The sequence below is a fragment of the Anopheles arabiensis genome, chromosome 2 (assembly GCF_016920715.1).
Source record: "Anopheles arabiensis isolate DONGOLA chromosome 2, AaraD3, whole genome shotgun sequence".
Taxonomy (NCBI): domain Eukaryota; kingdom Metazoa; phylum Arthropoda; class Insecta; order Diptera; family Culicidae; genus Anopheles; species Anopheles arabiensis.
Window position 1 is genome coordinate 1,282,047 of NC_053517.1, and position 24,304 is coordinate 1,306,350.

Below are 24,304 nucleotides of genomic sequence, written 5' to 3' on the forward strand. Positions count from 1 at the left end.
CTGTTTGAAATGAATCCGATAACCATTACAAAGCAGGTGAGTTAGAGGGAAAATAACCATTCAGACAATGATTTGGAGTGAAGGAAATCGCGAACGAAAAAAATGAACCCACACACACACGAAACGGATTGTATGATTTATGATGAAAATTGTGTGCTCCTCATTGTCTACAACCGCCGCAGATGACAATATCGAGGACGCTTTCTCCTCCCATTATAATCCCAACAATATTCTGCTCTGCTAACGAGCTTCTTAGTCTGATTGCGCGGCAGTGAAGGTAAGTGAAAAAGAATTATCTCCTTGCAGCATAATCGTCACCACCTACCTACCTGGTCGTGTCCTCTCCTTTCGCTCCCTTTTATTGACGGTCTCAGATAAATGAGGTTTTTTTTTGGTTTTCGAGCGAAGAGTATCTTTTAACGAGTCTTTTTCATCCGATTTTCCTTCACTGTTGATTTTTCGTGGAAAAGTTTCCCCCAGCAAAAGCGACGAAAGGTGGTGGGGTTCTGATTTGCCATCAATAATCGGGAGATCCCTTGGAGTCCTTGCGACGGGAGGAATCAATTTCAATCAAGTAATTTAAATTAATGGAAATGAGGCGCCAAACGCGCCCGCTGATGAGCTTTTTTCCATCCCACAAAGAAGGAAAATCTATTCCACATTTTGTCGTTTCGCACTCTATTTGTTCTTCTCACTTGAAGTTGTGTTGAATATTCATGATTTTAGAGCAGCGTGGAAGTGGAACAGAGCGAAAAAAAGGCGCACTCATACATTTCTCATTTTTTTGCATTCACACACCACCGTTAAAGGGGACTCGTTGCGGCCGGAAGGCTTTCCACTGCTGCTGTGTCATAGCTGTGTCCTATTGCGGTGTGAAAAGTGCGAACAAAGTGACAGTTGTCGTCACGTGGACGGACATGGCCACGTTTTAATATGAGAGAGGGAGGAGGAGGAGGAGGAGGAGGAGGAACAAAAAAGTCATAAAAAAACCCGAATGCCATACCAGCCAACAAATGAGTCCTCGCACTGCCAGAGCAGAGGAAAGCTGGTTGGGGGAAATGTTACCATTTAGCATAACGAGCGTGTGGTTGTGGTGGTGGGGGAGGGGGAAATGTGGACGATCGGAGAGGTGCCTACCGCAATTGTGACCGCCGGCAACCGGTTGGTTGGATGACTGGACGGATGAATTCCTCGACTGGGACGGTCGCGTGCAGTCGTCAAACACGGCAAATGCCAACGGTACTGAGGCTCGGTGGGAATATTTTCCCTTGCTAAAGACGGGAACGAATTTGATTTTTCCAACATTTTCAAACATTTCTACACTTTCTGTTTTAATTGGAAACAATTTTCAAAATATATTTGATTAAATAAATATTATTGAACACCTACTAATTAACTGAAAATAATATTATTATCTAAATAAAAAGATAAATTAAATTTAAACACTTTTTCTAACATTAAACTCCACCCAAAACAAGCCATACAGTCCTTCTCCTCATGAACCAAAATCCAATGAAGGGAGGGTCCTTTTTTCCTCCCATTTTTTCTTCATTTGCATACCACCCGGTTGGCTCCATCTGCTCCCATCACCACCACCACCACCACCACCACCAAGGAACCACAATAATGGGAGATTTGTAGCATGAAATTGTCCGCAAATTGCTTTTAGAAATGTGTTCGTGTTTCCTTCTTTTTTTTCGGTTTTGTTTGTTTGTACCGAACGCAAAGAAAGGATAGAAGAAGGAAATAAAAACAAAAAAAAAGATGTAAAGTGCTTCCGGTGCGTTGAAAAGTGGAATGAAAAATGTGCGAAAAAGAAGAGCGATTTTTAAGAGCAAAATTGACACTCACCGAGGCCGAGGGAAATGTTTGTCTCACTCGATTCGATTTCCCACCATCACCACCACCACCACCACCACCACACAGTGGTGCATCAATCATGTGTAATTGATTTAAAAGTCCGTCCAGCAGCTCCGAGGCACGCTTTGCAACGCTTTGAGGAAGATTAATTGAACGAACGGAAGGAAAAAGGAGGAAAAAAATCGAAAGCCTTCCCGATTACAGCGCCGACAAACTCACTCAACGTGCAGGATAATCCACCGGGGGACCAAAAACCGTTGGCAATTTGCATTTTTTGCGCCCCGCGAATGCGATGGAAAATCGAACGAGTTTGTTTAATTTACTAGAAAACTTGCACTGATCGGCCGATTGGCACCGATTCTCTCGAATGGTGTGTGTAAAGCTTTCGCTCGGCCACCCAAATTTACTGCCCAAAAGGCGTGTTTGTTTGTGCAACGGTTGCATTCGAGACCGAATCTCCCCTCCCTCCCACCCCCACCCCCAGAAAAAGAACTGTTTGCTTCCCAAGTGCAATTAACGGTTGAAAACGGACACGGACCACAGGACCAAACAGACCGGTCCACTGCCGACTATCGCCACCGTCACGTGCCATTGAGCAGAGGGAAATTTATTCGGCAGAAGGAAAAGTGGAAAAAAAAGAAACACTCGAAAACACAGGACAAATCCACGCCTCGCTCCACGGACACAAAAAACGTGACCATAAATCATCCCGCTTTGAAATGCGCTTGATTTAATGCGCCGGCAGTATTACTTGAGACGAAGCGCAAGACGCGCGCACCACGCGATGGTTGCGTATTTCTTGCTCGGGCCGGCTCGCGCGTAATTTGACCGCTGCTTGGTTGCTGTTTGCGTTGGAAAATTAGCGCGCATCAAATTGCCGCACCGTAGTGCACGGGGGGTTTTTGAAGATTAACAAATTGCTTTATGGAGGAATTGTTATCGCGGATTAGGGAGAGTAATAATATATTACAAACGGAGTAAGAGTGTCGCAAATTAATCAACATTGTGGTCGCTTGTGTCGCATGACTCTGAAGGAAAAAACTGACGAAATTTCGAAAGTCATCTCGAACGAACTGAAACTTCCACCAAACATTCTGATGGACATCTTTATCCCTGAAGCAATGCGCCACATGAACGCAACGCATTCTCACCGGTTGGATCACTCGGGCTCCATCGTTAGCGAGCTCTCCATCATTCCAGCCAGCCATCCATCCATCCGCATGGATCGCTGGCTGTCGATTTTGATGAGCCTATTTTTTTTTTGTTTTCGCCCCTTTTCCCTCTCGAATTTAATCCCTCTCGCTGGTGCGTTCCATCTATTTTTCAAATTATGCACCTCCTTCCCATGGTGGCGGTTCGCCAACGCGATTTCCAGATTTTGGGCCAGAGCTGTATCCGGTAACGGTGACAACAGTTTCCCTCCAAAAAAAAAAAGGGAACGAACGTTGGTGGAAGACGAATTGTTGAAGTTCGGTGGCCACTAGCACCCGTCGAAGCGTCGAGGGATTGCCTCGTTTTTCCTGTGCTTTTAGTCGATGTGTGTGTATGTGTGTGTGGGGCTTAACATTCCCGGCAAAGGGGGTGCTGCTATTCCAAAATCGGGAGGAAATCTGGCTGCTGCTGCACTATCCGGAACCGCAGATCCGGTCGCAATCATTGTGAAGATTTAAAAGCAGGTAAGGGGACGGATACTGTTCGACAGCTCTTGTCAGGATAATGACACACGCCGAGGAAAAGGGCACTTATACACAGGCATTTCGTTGTGTTGAAGCCAAATAGCCTCATTAAAAAGCAATAAAATGTACAGTAAATATAATAAAAATAGCAAACTAATAAATCGCCCCAAACACGGTGCACCAAAATCCGTACATCACTGTATCACTTCCATCTCCCAAGTGAAGTCATGGCATGCTGCTGCTTCATGCTGCGGTTTTCACCAGTTGCTACCGACTCCTGGCTGCAGTGATTGTAGTAGGTAGAGTAGCACACCACTCACCCAGCACACTTCCCTTCTCTCACCTTCTCTCCCCCAGCGGTTGTGTTCGACAATGACGTTATTCTGCTCGGTTCGTCCTATTGTGTCGTCGTCGCCGTCGTCACCGTCGTCGTCGTGCCGGGGAGGATGCAAATGCGCGCGCTATTCACGGAAAATCTCTCAAAATCTCACCCATTTGCACGCACTCGCTCTCGCTTCCACGACCCTATTGCCGGCTCACTCTTTCGCACGGGGACGGCGCGGTCGCGTGTGGTTGGAATACTTTATTTTCCTCCGGCTGGGTCTGGCTGGCAGGGTTTTAGAACGCGGTGCTCGTGCTGCCTCTGCTCCTGTTCCGGGATTTTATAACGCTCGAATTGACGGAGCGGATGGGCGGGCCTGGCAAGGGGGGGTAGCGGTTGCGGTTTGTTTGCCGGTGTGATTTTCCTTTCCATCGCATTGCCGAGCACCGACTGGAACGGATCCCGCCAATCTCGGTACATTCATCCTCCCTTCCTTCCTTTCTGTTCACACACACACACACACACCACCACCATCTGTTGTTGCGGTCGTTCATTTGTAGCGCAAAAAGGGACGCGAGTGGTCGAGGTGTAGTGGTTGGGCCGACCGAGCTGGTGGATGATTTTACGTAAGTGGCAGCTCAGGGATTCATTCCATTTTAAACCACCGAACGGATCGGTCGTAGTAGGTCTTGCGGCAAGCGCTGCCGAACGGTGTTTTCCGCCTCGTGCGCTGCGTGATTTGAACGGTGGACTACGCGGGAAAACACGTGATCGATCGTCAGATCGGGAAACGGTTTTTGTATTAAAAGTGATTGGAAAATTGTGAATAAGATTAAAAAAAGTGAAAAGCATTAGATGAGGAAATAGAAAGTTGAGTAAAGTGTATATTTGCGAAGAAACAATTATTTAACCAGTGTAAGTGACTCTTTACAAAATTACAATTAATTGTTCATGGAGGAAGGATAACTACATGAAAAGGATACATTTTTATAAAGTAAAGAAAAACACACTTTAAATCGATCTGTATGGAAACCTACCCATTTGTTGCGGATGCACTCAAATTTGGATAAAAGCCCCATAATTATCGGACAATCTGATTGATACTGGCTCCAATTACCACTCATCCAAAATGCACCCGATAAGCAGGAGTGCGAGGGGGACGGGGGAGGGGAAGTGCGTTTTTCGCTGGAAATGAGTTTCTAATCGCGTAATTTGTTCTTCCAACCTGCCCACCTCCCGTCCCGCGTTGAGTTTGACAACAAAAAAGGCACACGCATGCACACAATGTATGGCCGCTGCTAACCCCTGTTTTTTAGCTTGAATCGTGGTATTGTTTAAAGGAGCGGGAGGAGAATCCTCCACTTAGTGCTACAGGTTTTCGACCAGGTTCTTCCTCCGTGCCACACACATGCACACAGCGCGTATAGTTTGATTTATGAGTGAGCCACTAACATCAATGTCCTTTTTAATGGAAGGGTTAACACATGAGCCGGATCGCGATGATGCTGACGATGATGGTGATGTGTGCTGTCGGGAGTTATGTTTCGCCTGTACTGCCTCTCGCTGCCCTTATGCCCCTGGCTGTGTGTGCGTGTGTGTATGTGTGTTTGGTTCGAAACACGAAACACGTGCACAGTGTGACCGCAGGCAGCAGACGTGGAAAACCTTCCGATTAAACAGTAACCTGAGTCCTGGACAAGTACCATCGCCATGGGAATCAGGAGCGTGACCGTGGTGATGGATTTAAACTTGCCAAAAGGGGGTTAAACATTAACAAACTGCTAGTAGGGTACAATTGTTTAGCTTGTCCAAAGGTTTTTCACAATATTTTAAATTATTCTTTATATTCTGTTATTGATCATTACCTATGAAAGGTGCGATCGTCATCCATTTTTGGAAAAATGTGAAAAAAGGAACTTCTTCTTTTGTTTTTGTCTTTTTTTTATTCAGGAGTAACGGCCCAAAAGGGCCGTATTGCTTACCTTTTGTTTTTGTCTTATCACGAACATTTTTCGCATTTTTTTTAAATATTTGTTAAAAATTGAATATTTACCGATACGATTTTTGAGATCATAAATCAAAAGAAATAAACCAATATTGGAAATTTACATAAATTTACACATAAAACCGTTTCTCACTATCCTCATAATATAAAATCAATGCAAAATTTCAACCGACAGCAGAACAACAAAAAAATCAAAAGGAAACAAGCAAAACCACACGACTGCAACACTGACGAAAGGGGAACCGATTTTGAGTGTAATTGAATTTCGTCCTGTTCGCATAAATTTGTCACCGCAAGGACACAATTGTACCGCATCCCGGCGTGTATGTGTGTGTGTATGTGTGTGCACCCCACTCTTCTATGTATGTGTGTGCATGTATCTGTAAGTGTTTTACGCGTCAATCACTTATTTATCACAGCCGCGGTGATGACAACCGTTGTGGAGTGCTGCCGCAAGTGCGTCAAGTGAAGGCCAAAACGAGGGGTCGAATCTGTGTCCAATTGGCAGGGTGGCGGCAGGGAGGGAGGGGCGAAGAGAAGTTCATTTTTTAATCACTATCACTCGGATCGGAAAATAGAAACGATATTTACCAAAGGGGGATGAACGAGAAATTTGCGTCGGTCCTTCCTTTTTAGGGTTTTAAATTCGGCGCTCGAGTTGATGTAAAACACAAGATACGCCTCAAAGTGGGAGAAAAGGGTGAAAAAGGGGGAAAACGACCCTTCAAAAAAAAGGGAAAATGTCAAATGTGAGAGAACCCCTAATTGTGAATTGATTCCCGCTTTCCGCGTCGCGTCTTTCGCGTCGTTCCACGGGGATGACGATGACAAACAGCACAGTTTGGTCACAGTTTTTCGAGGGTTGATTTATGAGATGTTTCTCCATCGGGCGATGTAAAATGGTTTTAATTCCCCCGCAAAGAAACGAAAAGGTTTGGCGTGTCCAACCCATCCGGGTGACCAAATCCGGCCGCGCCATCCATCCACTTTACCACAATTAAAGGCAATGGAAGAAAGCTGCTAAAGTCGTTGCTTTCGCCTGAAGCGCTGAGCAGCACTGGGCAGAAGAAAATTTATGATGATTAAAAAGGATTTTCTTTTTGTTTGCGGTTTCTTGTGTGTGTGTGTGTGTGTGTGTGTGTCTTTCTTCTCTCAGTGGACCTAAGATCCACGCGGCGGGGAGGAAAAACTTTCTTCGCGAACAATATTGCACACCCATCATCTTCCGTCTTGCAAGCAATCCGAGGATCGCTTATTCCTCGCGCCAATTCCTGCGTCCTGCGAGGATTTTATTTCCCATTTTTATTGCAACCGTTTGTGCGCCCGTGTGTTTGCATGGATTTGCAGCATGGAAAACCTGGAGAAAAAAGGTGCCAGCAAAAGGAGAAAGTTTTTTAATAGCGCAAAAGTGTGTCTGGCTGTGTGCGGAGCTTATTTGTCGCCGTTGCTTTTATGACACCGTCAAATCTGAGCTGCAATCGTCATAAAGTAGAGCATGCAAAAACGTTGGGTTGGTTTTAATTGGAGGATTTTATTACAAAAATAAAGGAGTTTGAGAGCAATTCCCGGGCTTTAATGTGTAGCAGTAGCCAAACAAACCCGGTTTTATATCCCAACTCCCAACACAGCCAGGAGCGAATGCACCTGAACGTGTGCAAATAATGTTTTATCACACCTTCACACCATCAAGTATCACAGCGCCGATAGGACGAAGAGAACGAGCGCTTAGAATTGACACTAATCGAGACGGGACTGGGTGGAAAACTCGGAGTGAAATCTTGAATTGAATTCACACACCACACAGCACACAACACGAGATGAAGACGTTATGCTACGTTGGTGTTAGAGTTTGCACAGTGCTGCTGCTGCTTCTGTTGGGCTGGTTTTGATAGCAATTGTCTTCGTTCAATAGGAATTCGGGGGAGGAGAGTGGTGAAAATTTATTTTAGATTTCCATGTGACATCCTTCAGATGGATGCTCCTGTGGGGGAGGTTTTCAATGGGAAATGTCTTAGCCGTGAAGGTAATGGGTTTCTTACCGAGGGAAACTAACTCCATTTTCTTATATCACTTTCCCGAGATGTAGCCGAGATTCTATTGTTTTCCCCTGCCCCTGGAGGGGATTTGTGTCCGACGAGTTGCCTACAAAAGGTTGAACCCCACCAATGCCGGGGGACGGATGGGACGAATGCCCATGATGAATCATTTCAGCAAGATAAATCTGTTTTTCCACCTCTGGATGGAGCGGGTTGGGACATTTAGTTTTTGCTTTTTCAACTCTCTACCGACCGACTCTTTAACTTGCCAAACAACTCAAGCATTCAAGGCTTAAAGCAAAAAGCACTGCAGCAATTACAAAAACCGCACGTTTGAAGACGCACTTTTTCACCCTTGATAAGAATCGTTTCGTTAAATCGTACCCCCCCGTCCAACAACTGTTTGTACTGCGCGGCGGCAGCAGCTGAAGCGGAAATAATTAACTCCAAATTAACTCGAAAACCATCTGGTGGTGGAGGGCGTAGTGGGGTGATGGTTTTTCCGCGGCTAACCGAAACTGTGCCAGCTTTAGCCGAAGCGCAACGGAACGTGTGCAAACAGTGTTTTTGGTTGCGGTTTTATTTTATTTCATTTTACGCTTTATCGTACGCCTCATCATCGCCTTTGCTAAGTAAATACGCCGCCAGTAAAGGAGGAGAACAAGGTGGAGGAAGTTGTGGGTTGAGTTCCACGAAAAACTCGTCGCAAATTAAAATTAGCATTGCAAAACGGTTGCTTGCGTGCGCTGTCGTTGTGCCCCGCGACCGTTGTTGGATTTTCCATTCTTTTTTTTTTGTGTGTTTGCAACTAGGAGGATGAAAACTTTTGCATTTTATTTACAACGTGCCGTGTACAAAAGCTTCCCCCATCGTCCCGCTTCAGTTCCAAGCCTTTCCAAAAAAAGGGAAAACTTTTGCTCCACAGCGTGCGCTGTGATGCGCTCCCCGCACATGCTTCCAGTTGCGCTGCAAAGGAAGAGGAAGAGTAGCAGCGACCGAAAGCGATTGGTGGGATTGGACCGCGCAAGTGACACCTTTCAAGGATTTGATTTCTTTCTTTTTTCATCCGCTCGCTCTCGCTCCGCATTGGAATGTCGTGTCCTATTGCTGTGCCTTGGTTTGGTGCCTTAGTGGCTTCGTGGAGCACACGCTAAAAAGTGGGAGGAGAATATAGAACCATTCGTCGCCATTCGGAACCTCCTACTCGGGAAAGGTGGACACACAGACCACGGCTACGGCTACGGGTATGGATGCTTTGCTGAGGTTATTGTTGAACCGTTGCGCTTACTGTGTATACAACATTTGATTTAAAACAATTGTCAGTCACTATTTTCCGAAACAGTTTCCCTTTCGAAAGAGCAGAAAACTAATTTACCAACATTTAATTTCATTCCATCTTCAACGTGTCGTGCTTCCGGTGGTGTCAATCACGAAAATACAGCGTTTGTAGTTTTCTCCTCAATATAAACGAAACATCACACTCAAATGGGAGTTTTACACACGGGGAATGTCTGGGGGTTTCTACCATGGGTATGACATTCATTCATTCATTCATTCAACCTGCAACAACCCATTGTTCTTTCACGAGGGTTTGATGGGCGATTGAAAGGATTGAAATGAAACTTTATGCGATATATCTCATCACACGTGTCGTCCGGTTTCCGGTACAGACCAGGTCCATTGGCGAGTTGCACCTCGAACCGTTCCTTTCCTTCCGTCCATCCTTATCGCTGCATTCAGTGAGTTCGATTGCATGCTATATTTTATTCAAATTAAATGAAAACACACATCGCACTCGCCCTCGCCAGGGATGGCACACAGAAATCGCGATTGGAAATGCACAAGTGCTGGAATAATTTACACCGAACTCATTTCCACGTTTCTCTGCTTGCACTCTTTTGGTTCTCGTTGAAAATGTTGCTTCTTTTTTGCCTCCTTCTTTTTCTCTAATTAGAATCCTAATCGAATCGATAGGAAAATGACGGAAGAGCTTCAAACTCAAACACAGCCCCAGGCGGCTCCACCAATGCAGCCGCAACCGAAACCACGACTCGGCCCGCAGGACTATCGCAACTCCGAACTCGTCACCAAGCTGATGGCCGCCAATCCGCCCTACCTCTACTCGCCAGCCGTCGGTCCACACAACTTTTTCTTTAGCGAGATGCTCCGTTCTTTGGTCGCGAACAAGCGCAACGAAAGTCTGCGTAACGCAACGGAGCAACTTCATCACCAACAACAGCAACAGCAACAACAGCAGCAACAGCAACAATCGCAGCAACAACAACCCATTCAACATCCAACCCATTTGACCAGCAACCAGTTAGCGCTTCAGGCCGCATCAACCCGTCGGCCACGCAAACGCTCCTGGAGCCAGCACCGATACTATCCCGACGCGTTAAAGGACGGCAAAGACGCGGACGATAGGCGACCGGCCCAGCCCGAGAAGCCACTCGAGCTAACCAACAAACTGTCGTCGTCGTCGGCGTTCACTAGAAGCATCAGCTCGACCACGGGTCCTCCAAAATATCCCGACGGGCTCGATGGAAGCCCCTCCGAGGGCTTTAAGGCACCGTCGTTCCACGATCGCAAGCCGCACGACACGAAACCTCCGACGGCTGCTGGCGTTCCCGATAAGGCGCCGATTAGCAGCAGCACCCTGCTCCAGGAGCCTCCGGCAGCTTCAATGCCACCGTCCGATCTTATCCTTCCCCCTCCGCCACCCGTCTGGTATCCTCCGCTCTACCCACCGTACGGTATCGATCCGTTACACTTTTTCATCGATCTGCGCGTCTCGGGACACATTTACGACCGCAAGAAGGAATCCGGCTCATCCAGCACCAGCTCGGAAGACTCGGTGCTTACGGTAAAGCGCGAACATTCGAAGCTCATCGGGGCGGGCAACGATCGGCAGGGGTCGGCATTCAGCGTTCCAAAGCCCAGAGACGCCACGATCGGCAACAAACCCGCACCGATCAATCTCACCGCACCGCCGGAGGAGGGTGAAGGTGTGCCCGGGGATGGGTACGGTGCAAAGGAAGGAACCGATCAGCAGCCACCAACCATGGGATCGCTGTTCCTGGGCGATGCCGGTGATCATAAGACGATCGATGCGATCAAAAGCACCAACTATGTGCTGCAGAATTTGCCCCGCATTTACGGCGATCTGAACGGCAATCACAAGCTGGTCGATCGATGCCTGACGGAGGACGATGAGACGAATGGGAATCTGAGCGATGAGCAGGAGCAGGACAGCAAATCCGTTGGCTCGGCGGACGATCTAAACGGGGAGGAAAATAAGTATAAAGATGTCGATTTGAACGTCATTTCGGACGAGGAATCGATTGCGGTTGATGAGAATTGAATCGTTACTGAGGGGAGGGGGATGGGCTCGCCAAGTGGAAAGAAAGTGTTTAGCTATCAGATGTATCTTTCGCTTCTCGTTGTGCCATATAGCGCATGCTATTTCATATTACACGTAAATATATTGCATGTATAGAAGATGGCGTTCGGTTGATTGCATTTTTGGTAGGAGTGGGAAAGAAAATGCTTTTCAAGCGGGAAAAGGTAAGAAAATTGAGAAAAAATATGAAAATATAGAACAAAGACATATTTATTTACCTCTAAATTGAAACGAGAAACGTCATTTAAAAGCATAACAATCCTTGCACTAATAAATTATAATTTTCGTATCAGCAACCAGGCTTCTCCACCAAAAACTCAACCCCACGTTCTGGCCCACCACAGCAACTGGCAGCACTGCCCTTCGTTGAATCGTTCAGCTTCGCTTTCGTTAAAAAATAGGGGTTGCGCTTTGACGTTTTCGTTAAGTGTCGCTAGACGCGCGCACCGGCGGGGTAGGGGGTTGCAACCGGCCGTGCGGAAAATTCAAAACAAACACACAAATACAGCGCACTCTCGACGCAAGTACACACGGGCGCTGTCGCGTATCGTTCGCGTCTCTCTAGCCTCTGTCGCAAACACAGTGCGCGCTCACACGCGGATTGCATAGCAACGGCTCTGGACGCACCGCACCACACACAGACGGTTGTCGTGACGCGGGGCGCGCATTTTTGCAAAATTCCAGGAAATCGTTTCCTTCGCTCTAGCGCTCTGTGCACTTGTGCCCCCCCACCAGTTTAGTAGGACCTCGGACATTGGCAAACGGACACGGTGAAAATATGAGCAATCGACCATTTACGGCAAAATTTCCTCGCTATCCCGAAAATGGCGATGAAGTGTTCATTCGAGGGAAGCTGAAAGACGACGCCAAGAGGTAAGAGAGAGAGAGTGTGTGTGTTTCCAGCGCTATAAATTCCAACCAGGGAATGTGGGGAAGGAAACGGCCCCACCTTTTTGCTAATGACGGAAATAACTTTCTTTCTCCCCGGCCCCGTCGCCGGCCATTACGTCACGCACGCGTTTCTGGTGCGTTTGTGCGTTCTGGTTTAGCTTTTCCGTGAATTTCTGTCTGCCGAGGCCAGCGCAGGTGGCGGAACACCAAACACCGCCGTACATTGCGTTCCATTTTAAAACGATTTACGACGAGCGCGACGACACTAGCCGCGTGGTGCTCAACTGGAAGAACTTGCAATGGCAGCAGGAGGAGGTGCTGGACAACTACTGGCACGTGGATCGGAGCCAAACGTTCCGAGTGGTATTCCGACTGCACGAAGATTGCATCAAGGTGTTCGTCAACAGTGTGGACCATCCGCCGGACTACCAGTTTCCGGTGCAACTGCCGCTCGACCAGATCGAATCGATCGAACTGTGGGATGATGTGGAGCACGTGGAGGAGATATCATTCCGGTATGACAACGGGAACTGTAAGTCACCAGCTGGAGCAGGTTGTCTCTCATTGGGCTCTTTACCCTTTTTTTGACCCGGATATATCTTTGCAGCTTACTAACCCGTTGAGATCCCAGGGTTGAGAGGCTCGCATCGCATGCGGCAATCACGTTCGATCGTTCGTGACATTAAGCATCGATCATCGTGATGATCTACCTGCACTGCCGCACTGCACTGTCGAGGCCGCATGCTCGCATACCGTTTCTTGTGTCGTAAAGTCGCCACTCTCCAGGCAGCTTCTTCAAAACGTCCACGAATATATTCTACCGTCTAGTCATACGTCAAACTACTACTGCACAGTATTGCGCCCTACGATCGCCCGTACACCTACCTATGCACCTTGCGACTTGCGCAACGAAATGTTACTGTGGAAGTGCCTTACTGTGCCTTTCTGAGGGTCAGGGACGGTATGAGTCAAGTGCCATCCGAGTCATTCTATCGCGTTATCTACAAGGCAGCAGCAACAACACACCGTTACAATCGGACGAATCAACCGTTGGTGCTAGTTTACCGATAAGTATAGGTATAGGAAGCGTTGAATCGAACGTGCGTAATGTTTGTATTTTATCAGCTGCTATCAGCACCGCTGGACTTCGAGCACGCTTCTTCCCCAGCGCGGGTTGCTTTTGTGTGGAACATTAACTTCGAAATGGGTGGTGCCATTTAGCTGAAAATAATAAAAGTTTATGTTTTGTTTTGTTTCAGCAGTAGCGTTCATTACCTCATTTCGAATAAAATAGGGGGGGGGGTGGTTTTTTAAGTGCTAATTGAATTTAATTATTAAACACTTCGAATCGCTTTAGACGTACCAGGTTTTGGAATGCTAATAAATCGTGACGAATACGTAAATTATCGCAGCGCTGTGATTCGAATACCACACTGATCGCGGTATTCAATCATGGGAATTGACCATAAATAACAACAAAAAAAGGCAAATAAATTACTTATTCCCCCTAAAACAGCTCCTCAATCAGATCTCGATAGTACTGCGCCTGTTTGTGCTCCAACTCACGACGATTCAGCGAAAACACGACGGGACAATCGAGCGATATGCAGGCCGTTTCAAACGTTCGCTGGCAGCACGATCGACACATCTGCAAAGAGACCCAAAAAATCAAGTAAATGGTGTTCAACTTCCCCTTTTCGTGTGACACGCACCTTCTCCGTGAGGACGAGTTTCCGCTCCAGTTTGTTCACTTTGTTCATCACATGCACCAGGGCGCGCTGGGGCTGCTGTCGGCAATCTTTACACACTCCATGATGCGTCTGCTTGCCACAGTCCACGATGCAGTTGGTGGTGGAGAAGTACTGCGAGATGGTGATCTTCTTGTGCAGTCGCTCGTCACCACCCGTCGTGGCCAATGCGGCACCCATTTTAACGACCGGTGCACCACCACTGCCACCACCACCACCACCGCCGCCGGTGTTGTGCAACATGAGCGTCTTTCTTGGCAGCTCACTGTACCATTGGTGAGCATCGGCGCCGATCAGCAGCAGACATCGATTCAGCGGCGGAATGATGGCCTTGGAGATGTAATAATTGGCGTTTATTTTGAGGCCCTCGTTCGACAGCAGCTCCTCCGGGCTGCGCACCAGACGGATGAGCGGCACGAGCGGAGGCCCGTTGATTATCACGTACGGCACCCGTTGGCCCTGTCGCGGTTCACGCCGCGGATCGGTCAGCTTCCATTTCCTGCAACAATTCAGCGTGTGTTAATGGGCGGCAGAAGGACGGCTTTGCGGTGCGACCGGGACCCCCCGGGCCTACCTCATCAGTTCTAGCGCTGGAACACAGGCGCCCGGTTTGTAGCCGCTTTCGCCCCGGAACTCTTTGGCGAATATGAAATCCTGCAGATTTACACGGCCCTCCAGTATTTTCGTAAACTGCCGACAGGTGTACTGCTTCACCTTCGACACGTCGCACGTCTCGAACAGGATGCGCAACACCTTCTCCAGCATCTTGGCCACCACGGGGCACCCATCGCGACGGACCGTTTCGATGCCTTTCGCTTCGTAGATCGGTTTCTCCTGATCGGCCGACTCGTACATGTATCCCACGTAGCGTTTCTTAGTCTGCGGAGGCGAACCACAGCAGTCAGTATCAGAAAACAAACACTCCACGCCCTATCTCAAAGCACACGTGTACGAGAGGAGTTATGAGCTCTTGAGATCTACACGAAAGCGCCGGCTATAAATACGCCTACGGAGGATTCCCGATTTTACAGCAACATGAAACGATTAGCGTTTATTATCATCCCTGCCCTCATTGCGCTCGGACACTCGATCCGGCCGCCCATTATCGAGGGCACGGAAGCCAATCTGCACGAGTTCCCGTACCAGGTGTCTTTGCAGTGGAACTTTAACAATGGATCCCGTGCCCGACACTTCTGCTCGGGTTCGATCATTAACCAACGGTGGATTCTAACGGCGGCACACTGTCTGGAGGAATACACCAAAGACGGATGGTTCGAAGTCGTCGCCGGAGTGAACAACATTGCGCACGAAGAGGCGGGAGCACAGCGACGAAATGTTACCCGCTATGAGCAACACGAGTCGTACGATTTGTCGGCAATTCGGTATGATATTGGAGTGGTAAGTTCATGCAAAAGTCCACCAAAGCGATGGAACGTCTCTGTGAATGATTAACTCGTTACAGCTTCAACTATCACATCCGCTGGATCTAACCCGGAACATCAAAACGATGAGATTGGCCACGAAAGACACGCTGATCCACCAGAAGATAGCAAAATTTGCAGGTTGGGGATCAATCTCAAAGACGTGGGAAGACATTTACCCCGACAAGCTAATGGTAAGACGTATTCGTAGAAAATCAAGCAAAAGTACACGAACGATCATTTTCCTTCTTTCAGAAAGTAAATCTAATTCTACGCACGGAAGAGGATTGTCAGACGATAGGGAAGATCGACGAGACCCAGATATGTGCCGGAGGATACAAGAACGTTACTGGCTGTACTGCAGACTCGGGCGGACCACTGACTGTGACCGTTGACGGCGAGCAGATGCAGATTGGCGTGCTTTCGTATGGCGAGAAGCCGTGCCAGGCTCGATTGCCCGTTGTGTATACGAGCGTTATGTACTTCCACGATTGGATCCAAGACGCGATCAAGGAAGACTAAGCACACCTCTTGCTCTGTATCTTAAAACACATAATAAACAAACCCCCCCCCCGAACATGAATCTTGTGCCTTTTACACTTACCTGCAATATCGCTGGCTGGTAGACCTTCTCCAGCTTCAGCTTCACTGGCGGTGGATTGGCGTTCGTGACCGCTTCGGCAATTTCCTCCCCTATCTTAAACGCAGCTTCCCTGCTACGCCCCGGACACAGCACAAACAGTGAATCCGTATCACCGTACACAACCTTCGCTCCCCAGCGTTCCGTCCCCTCGACTAGCTTGATCGCGCGCTCGAGCGTTTCCCGCCCCTTCGCCACGACACTGTCGCCGATCTCGACGCACGGCATCCGTCCGCTGAAGTTGGCCGCCGTATACCCGTACGTCACGTTCGCTATCAGCTTCAGTCCGAGCTGGCGCGAATGCAGCACACGCTGCAGCACACTGTTGTCCTTGTGCAGCTTCATCGACTTCTTCACCATGAGCCGAGTGTTTAGGATTTCGCTTAACATACGCGGCAGCACACCTTCCCGTACGCGCTTCTTCACGAACGCTACGCCACAGGGGGAAAACGTGACCAGATTCTTGTCGAGCAGGGCTTTCAACATTTTCGGCGGTACGCGTAGTCGCGAAGCGCCAAACTCAAACGATTCCGTGTCCCTACAAACAATGAACCATTAAAGCAACAGTTGGCAGAGAGAGAGCTCAGGGACCTTTTTTTTACTTACTTTCCAAGATGCTCGATACGCCCCAGACAGGTGGAGAAACAGTAGTTGTACGCAATGATGACGCTGGGATAGAGACTCTGGAAGTCTAGCACAATGATCGGATCGGCGTAGAAGCGCGAATTCGGCTCGAGGATCAGCGGCAAGTACTCGGGAGCGCGCATGTGCGCCCGCTGATTGATGCTCGGCGATACGGACACAAAGTTCCTCGGCTTTGCTATGCGCATCATCATGCTTTCCACGCGGAACTGGGACCCGCGGGACAGCACCTCGTAGAACTGTATGCCGAACAGCTTGGCCAGCTCCGCCGTGCGACCGATCAGATCGAGCTGGTTCAGTATTTCAAAGTTCCCATTCACCCGCTCGAGGTAGTACTCGAGCACGATCCACCGGCTGTACGGTTTGCTCCACAGGCGAGACAACTGGCGGTAGGAGTGGTTCGGAACGCGCCGGTGCAGTATGTGGTACACCACGTTCTCGAACGTGTACGAGGTGAGCGCGATCTCGTGCCGCATCAACCGCCAAATGTCCAGCAGAATGCGGCCCGGTATCTTCAGACCAGCACTGTAGTCGTGCATTTCGAGCAGTTCGCGCTGTTCCTCCTCCGACACGTGCACCGTCTCGGCGGACGGTACGCGCGAAAGCCGCTTCATCAGATTCATTTCCAGTGCGTAGCCCCGCTCGATCACGTAGCCCCAGGATACGCTCTCGATCTCGTACCCGGTAAATATGTCCGGATCCCAGAAGGAGATCAGTAGCAGAAACTTCTCGTACAGTTCGCTCTCGTCGGACACGAGCACGACGTCGGCCACGTAGGGACACTGGTTGTACTTGAAGCTCGCCGTCTTCCCGCCATCCTGCCCCTGGACGCGTTCAAACTCGCGGCCCTCGTGGTCACGGTTCAGTATGATTCCACACACGGACGATGCCCGCGGATGGTTTGGGGGAACATCGTTGTGGATGCGGTAGAAAATGGCCGCAATCGGATCGGTGGCCGGATTGGGCCGCAAATCGCCCCGGGTATTGACATGAATCTCAACCGACATGACTGTTAGATAGTTGTACTGAAAACGGGCCAGAAAGAAAATAGGGATCATTTGTTAGAATGTCATCTCCATTTCTAACTCGTTGTGTAAATGCGTCTCGCTCGAATGTCATCACTAACTGCACCAACAATTTGCAACCTTGGTTTTCCATACAAAACATCATTTTAATTATTACTGTCCCATACAAATGCATACTGCATACATACACCACTACCAACGGCTTTTGAGAAGCTTACTGGAAAAAGGAAACCAAATCGAAAGGATCTAGTAAGAAACTATAATACAGAGCAATAATAACGAAAAATACAAAATATACACACAGAGCTAAAGAAGAACGTACAAAAAACACAAACCTAAACAAACAAACATATAAACCCTTTCAAGAACATACATTGTAGCGAAGAAAACGTGACAATAGAATTAGCAAACACAGAAATCGCAAATCGTACAGTAGCACCAAACACACACACACACACACGATGACAAAGATGATTAAGCCCTCGGTTATCCCCGGCCCGTGAACGTTGTAAAAGCCCCTCAAGTCTCTCGAGTGGTGGCTTTTCTGAAGATGATCCTTAAACCAGTTCAGTGAAGAAAACACTCCAAAGTGCGTCACACGCTCACAGCGATTAGCGGTTGAGGGGAAAGGCCACGTGCTTTGCACAGAAAATGAGAGTCGCGCTCGGTTTATCTCTGGAATCCCATCCATCTTCAATACTGTATACTGGAGTGTTTCTTCGGGCACACGACTGGTATAAAATATCCATCGGGTCTGGTTGTTCCGTCAGTTCAACGACTCGACTCGACTCGTAACAACAAGCAAGACAAGCGGCAAACAGCAAGATGGCAAAACTACTACGTCTGGCAGCTCTGGCAGTGGTGCTGGCGGCCCTGGTCGCAGCTAAACCGTCCCGACCGAAGATCGTCGGGGGTGAGGAAGCGATCGCGCACGAGTTCCCCTACCAGATCTCGCTGCAGTGGAACTTCAACAACGACGAGCAGGATCCATTCCACTTCTGTGGCGGTTCGCTGATCGCTGAAAAGTTCGTGCTGACTGCTGGCCACTGCGTACCGAGTGCGATTTCGCCCGATGGCTTCCCGGAGGCCGTTGCCGGCGAGCACGACTTCAGCCAGTACGATGCAGGAGTACAGCGTCGTCGCATTGCCGAGATGTACGTGCACGAGGACTACGAGGGTAGCGTTGGGCCCAACGATATTGCCATTTTCCGTGTCGACAAGCCGTTCCATCTGAATCGCAACATCCAGCTGGTCTCGCTGCCGGAACCGAACGCTATCCCAACGGGCGAAACCACCATCAGCGGATGGGGATCGACATCCTTCTCCTTTGAGCCCTCCTATCCGAACATCCTCATGGTAAGTTGATGGTGGGCCCATTAACGTAGTAGCTTTGCGAGGCCATTGAACTAAACCCTGTTGCCTTGTTGGTTGTTTACAGAAAACTACCCTCCCGATCATGGATTTGGAAGTGTGCCGTAAGATCTACTTCACGGAGACTGTTGCGGACAGCAACATCTGTGCCGGTACCATGGAAGGCACCTCGAGCGTCTGCTCGGGAGACTCCGGCGGCCCGCTGGTCCAGATCGACGACGAGATCGTGCAGGTTGGCATCGTGTCCTGGGGAGGTATTCCGTGCGGCGGTTACAAAAACCCGGGTGTTTTCGTTCGTGTTTCGTACTTTATTGACTGGATCAATGACAAAATCAACAATTGAATTACAATGGGCGCGTGATCGATGAACAAAGTCCTACGCGAATAAAGGCTTCAAATGAAGTGCTACCCTATTTGGCCGTGTGTTATTCTCGCTTACTCTTAAAATCCTTGTATTAGCTAAAACAATCATGTCTGTGATACATGATGGACAAACAGGTTAATACAGTGAACACACCACAAACATAAATTAAAAGATCGAAGCACCCTCACTCCACTATGCGATCGTTGGTGCAGCACGCCAAGTCGCGGTTCAACTTACCTCACACTTGGATTTGGCGTCCTGTAAGTTTTCGTAGTCCACCTTGAACCCGAACGTGTTGTCGCTCGGTGTGGCGGACGAAATGTTGGCATTGCTCTGTTCCAAGTCCGACTGGTTGGAGGAAGCAATGCTCGATACCGGTGCGATAGTTTCTTCTGCAGCCATATCTGCGTTCTTCTCCGCTTGTTCCTACAACGGAAAAACACGACATTGTTTATCCATTCCACATACACGCACACACATCACCATCCGTTACTGACCTCGTTCGTTGCAGCATTCGGTGCTGCCTCGGTACTTTCCATCATGGAAGATTCGATTACGTCACAGTCTTGGGATGGCTTTGTTCGCTCCTGCATTGTCGCGTTCGTTTTGTCGGTGGATGAGGCCGATGGTGCAGCATTTCCATCGTTAGCTACCAACACACTAAGATTGAGCGAAGATTCACTGTCAATCTTTGGCGCTGGTAATCGGGCCGGCGTTGCACCATCGTCCACTGTCATGAGTGTGTCCACCGTTTTCACCTTGATGGGGCTGTCTGAATCGGCGGGCCCTTCCTTGGTGGCAGCAGCAGCAGCAGCATCTACCGACCGTTTGCGGCATCTATTATCAATCCACTCGCTCGCTTCGGTACGGCTGGGCGGAAGCTGCGATGGAGTGATCGCAACGGAACCTTCCGACGCTAGCAGCTCCTTCATTCGATCGGAGCTTGGACCATTCGCACCGACCGGGCCAAGCACATCGTTTATGTTTTCCCCAAACGTGCGCTGCAGGTTATCGTAGCGTAGATGCTTCAACGACCCAAGCCCAGCAATGGTGCTGGTGAATTCTTCCACATCGTTCAAACTGTTTCCCCCGACGTGTAGAACGGTATGGCCAACCTCTTTCTTTCCCGTCACATCGGCTGGATCGCTATAGAACGGGGTAGGGTTAATGACAGCCGGAATTTCGAATTTATCTATTGCCTGCTGTGCCTCGGCACGTGTCGGTGCCCCTGCTGCCAGCGACACTACGACGGGTTGTTCGTTCTCTTCCTTTTCGGTAGAATCTTTGTTCCACGCCCCAACACAGCTGTCGTCCGAATCGGAGTTAATTTCGTCAAGCTCGCACAGCAATGTTTTCTCGCAGAAACTCTGAATATTTGCATTATCTTCCTCTTCGTCTTCAACTGCTTCCGCATTAGTTGCTGCCGCCGTGTCATGGGTTTGTTTTTCGCCTACAGCATCTTCCACCTCATCCATCAATTCGACCACACCGTCCAGCTGGCTTTCGATGGTTACAGCCGGTGCAGTTGATTGTTTGTCGCTGTCGTCGTCGGAAATATTGATTGTTTCCTTCGCTGCAGTTGCATCCTTTTGGAAAAGGTCAGAGAGCGGTATTGCGTCGAGCAAACTGGGTGTGATCATCCGAAAATCGTCCTCCTCATCATCCGGAATTGAAATAATGGGCTCCGACTCGATACTCTTTTCTTTCGGCGGCTTTGAGGCACTTTCGCTGTTAAGAGAGATGTCCGAGTTATCATCAATCGTAATTGTTACCCCATTGTGCTTATCTGGCACGGTATTTTCGTGGCTTGCTTCATCTGGCAGAGAACTGGCCGGGATGTCAGAAGCATCGTCATCGATTCGTTCCATTTCTTTATCCCCCGACACCTCATCGCTGCTAGTCGGCAACGAAAACTCCACATCCATAGTGTCGCTATCCTTAGTCGCTTCATCGGTTTCGACCATCGCCACACATTCGTTCGTCGCCGTTTCGGCTGAACATTGATTTGTCGGTTCATTTGTACTGTTGCTTTCCAACACCTTCGATACCTCCGGTGGTGTTGCCATAGCGTCCGAACTAGGCACTGTATCGGTGGTTTTATCGTTTACTGTGCTCACCAAGGATGAGCATTCAGGACTCTTCGAGACGGAAGTTGTCACATTGTCCGAAAAATCGCCCGTTTGCTCAACGCCTGCTTCCGGTGGAGTCTTGCGCGGCGATGAATACTCGGACAGCGACAGTTCACTATTGACTGCGGGTTTGTCCATAAGCAGCAACGGTTTAATCAGTACCTTTGGCGAAAGCCGTACGATGTTTTTGAACCTTTCCGACAGAATTACTTCTATCTGCTGCTCGACGTCCAGCTTCAACTGCTTCGATTTTGGCTGTCCTTTGTCGTCGGTGCTCTTACGCCGGCAGCGCTCGGACTTTGGTGTGGACGGGCCCTCGAGTGGATCGTAATTGTTCAGCAAATCGTAGGTTCGCGCTAGTTGATACCGATCATCCGGCTTGGGAACAGATGGTTTATGCACGTCGTAAGCCGTTGGATCCAACTTTTGCACGCTGCAATGGATGAATGGAGATGAGAAAATTGGAACAAACATTCCATTTTTCTTGCTTTATCCTTACCGCACATGGAGATTTTTTAAAGGCGCCGTGGCTTCATCATTGCTCTTGGGAGATTTGCGATTGTGAAACAGGATCGATTTCTTTATCAATCCAAGCTTAGGGATCCTAAAATTTAAAGCAAATTCCATCATTTATAAACGTTTAAAAATACGCTTCAAGTGTCCTACCTTATTTCAAAGTTCTTCAGCGTGTTTGGAGAAGAATCTTCAAACTCCTTCAGCACACGATTGGCGCGCTCTTCGTCCTTCTCCTTGGGAGAAAGGGCGAACCGCACTCTGCGCGGAGTCAACGATTTCCGAGCAATGGGTTGCGTCAAGTCGATGCGCATCTTCTTCGCTGAAGAGTTGGCCAATGATTTACCCTCCTTGCTGTCCCTGTTACGCTTAGGTGTGTTGGGAGTAAATGAATCGTCCCCTCCGTCTAGCTGTGGAATGCGGCCGCCAGCCAGTAGATCTTCGTCGCTGTCGCTGAAATATGGCTCAGCCTCGGGCGCGGTGTCGTTCCCAGCAAAGGCTTGCTTCTGGGTCAAATCAAGCAGAAATTCATCATCCGAATCAAAGCTTGCGTCCTGATCCTGATTCAGAACGGCTGACCGGTTCGCCTGACCCGACATGAGACAAACCGTCTCTAGATCTCCGCACATCGAGGCGTTAAGTATTTTGTTGGCCTGCGACAGGTTCAGAGTGGCTTGAATGATGCTCCGGTTACTTTCACCACTCTGCTGAGTCAGCGGTGCCAAGAGACAGTCGCCTTCAATGTTTTTGCTCTCATTCTCTTCGAGTTCCCGCATGATTTCCAGCAGATTATAATCCTCCTCATCGAGCGTTACGTCCAGATTCTGCGACATGGAAATGATTTTCCCTTCGTCCACCACGGACGACGCATCGAAATGGTAACTTATTTGAGAATCGTACAAGCTTTCGTTACTCTGGACACCGCTAGCCCGTGCATGGATGGCGATGTAGGACGCATCCAGCAACGCTTCTCCCTCCGATGCTTCAGAGGGATACGCAGACGACGACACTTTGGCCTGATCTTCAGCAGACGAGCTGGGCGTGGGCTCTTTCAACAGCTGCGCCAAAAGACGTGCTCGGTAGAAGCGATCGCTTTCGGTTACCACTTCAACCGGTGGTCCACAGCCCTGCGATAGATACATGCGTTCCGGTTGCTCCAAACCCAACAGTGCCCGTCGAGCCTGTTCGTCCTTCCAGATGGATGCGATGCCTGGATTCGCAAACTCTCCATCTTCCTTGCCATCGGGCTCTCGGTTCAAAATTTCCGATGCTAGCGCATCTATTTCGTACTCAGAAGTGGTCATTTTCGGAGGGATATTGCGGTCGCCTTCGACGTCGCCAGTCCTTTGACGCAATCCTTTGGAGTCTAGCTCCAAGAAGCTCATCCCGTACAGATTGTAATCGATGAAGAACTGCAAGATGTAGGGGATGTGAGTTTCGTGCACTTGATACGATCCCGACAGGATGGTTCCATTCATCAACAGCTGGGTAGCATTCCGCACCAAGTATGGGTTGTACATGTAGATCTTGAAGTAATGGTGCGGGTTACGATGGTAGCCATAAATGGGACTGCAAAGTAAGGCGAAACATGAGCCATTGGTCACCCGAAACCGTGCCGAAAGTGCGCGTACTTACATTCCTTTCACCAACACTATCTTGAATATGTGCTTGGCTTGGGACGATGCCCGTCCCAGCATAACGTTGATACCTTTGTCGAGTGCACCGGCCAGTTGATAGATTTTCTTGTCCACCGCCAACCGGTCCGCGACGGAACCATCGTAGGGCACGTAAAAGTACGGAAAGACACCGTGGATGTGGACGCAGCTATGCGTGCCCTCGGCGTTTGAGCCAAACAAACGGATGACCGGCACTTGTTTCACTTCCGCCCCACGGAACTCCGAATAGCACGTATCGAACTGGGGATCCGGCTTGCTCATGTAGTGATCCACACTAACGATGCGGATCAGTGTTTGGTTTTTATGTTGCACCATTGTAAAATTCAGAATCACTCTTTCTTAGCGTCCCCAAACATAACCTTCAATCAACAAAATTCGAGCGGTAAAACTCCTATATTCGATCAATACGCCCAGCCCGCATTTAATTTCGGTTGCATCTTGTGCCGCAAGCAAGTTTAAACTCCTTTTTTCATCTGAAACACTCGCACGCGCGATTAAATCGGCATAAAATGCGGAACAAAATCTTGTTTCGCCAAAGACGCGCAAAATTGTAATTTATTTTTTCCCAAACGAAGCCGCTGTCAA

The 24,304-nt window shown here is 48.9% G+C and overlaps 5 protein-coding genes across 9 annotated transcripts; 4 read left to right on the top strand and 1 right to left on the bottom strand.

The window, feature by feature from the left end:
• The first annotated feature begins 4,526 nt into the window (after positions 1-4,526).
• On the top strand, positions 4,527-11,399 carry LOC120897286 (probable E3 ubiquitin-protein ligase IRF2BPL). The gene is made up of 2 exons (XM_040302036.1): positions 4,527-4,773; positions 9,854-11,399. Exon 2 carries the CDS (start codon positions 9,878-9,880, stop codon positions 11,258-11,260), a length of 1,383 nt encoding a protein of 460 aa, XP_040157970.1. The 5' UTR covers positions 4,527-4,773; positions 9,854-9,877; the 3' UTR covers positions 11,261-11,399.
• Positions 11,400-11,743: 344 nt separating this feature from the next.
• Positions 11,744-13,448, top strand: LOC120897821. 3 transcript variants are annotated; one of them, XM_040302947.1, is made up of 3 exons: positions 11,746-12,172; positions 12,349-12,705; positions 12,798-13,448. In XM_040302947.1, the coding sequence occupies exons 1-3, from the start codon at positions 12,078-12,080 to the stop codon at positions 12,811-12,813; spliced, it is 468 nt and encodes a 155-aa protein (XP_040158881.1). In that variant the 5' UTR covers positions 11,746-12,077; the 3' UTR covers positions 12,814-13,448. The 3 variants fall into 3 exon arrangements, with proteins under 3 accessions (XP_040158879.1, XP_040158881.1, XP_040158880.1); XM_040302946.1 differs by having other exon boundaries at positions 11,749-12,172; positions 12,349-12,722; XM_040302945.1 differs by having other exon boundaries at positions 11,744-12,172; positions 12,349-13,448.
• On the bottom strand, positions 13,285-24,303 carry LOC120897817 (DNA polymerase zeta catalytic subunit). Of its 3 annotated transcripts, none has more exons than XR_005738580.1 (11): positions 23,679-24,303; positions 22,197-23,612; positions 22,030-22,134; positions 19,899-21,963; positions 19,639-19,827; positions 16,606-17,666; positions 15,964-16,537; positions 14,513-14,817; positions 13,903-14,437; positions 13,554-13,838; positions 13,285-13,411 (listed from the first exon to the last, which is right to left on the bottom strand). XR_005738580.1 is itself a non-coding variant. In XM_040302939.1 (10 exons), exons 1-10 carry the CDS (start codon positions 24,032-24,034, stop codon positions 13,698-13,700), a joined length of 6,747 nt encoding a protein of 2,248 aa, XP_040158873.1. In that variant the 5' UTR covers positions 24,035-24,303; the 3' UTR covers positions 13,285-13,697. The 3 variants fall into 3 exon arrangements, 1 of the variants encoding a protein (XP_040158873.1); XR_005738579.1 differs by having other exon boundaries at positions 13,466-13,838; XM_040302939.1 differs by having other exon boundaries at positions 13,285-13,838.
• LOC120897820 (chymotrypsin BI-like) lies at positions 14,954-15,942 on the top strand. The gene is made up of 3 exons (XM_040302944.1): positions 14,954-15,336; positions 15,401-15,553; positions 15,615-15,942. Exons 1-3 carry the CDS (start codon positions 14,974-14,976, stop codon positions 15,879-15,881), a joined length of 783 nt encoding a protein of 260 aa, XP_040158878.1. The 5' UTR covers positions 14,954-14,973; the 3' UTR covers positions 15,882-15,942.
• On the top strand, positions 18,416-19,450 carry LOC120897819 (trypsin-1-like). Its single transcript, XM_040302943.1, has 2 exons — positions 18,416-19,022; positions 19,105-19,450. The coding sequence occupies exons 1-2, from the start codon at positions 18,492-18,494 to the stop codon at positions 19,378-19,380; spliced, it is 807 nt and encodes a 268-aa protein (XP_040158877.1). The 5' UTR covers positions 18,416-18,491; the 3' UTR covers positions 19,381-19,450.
• Position 24,304: the final 1 nt, after the last annotated feature.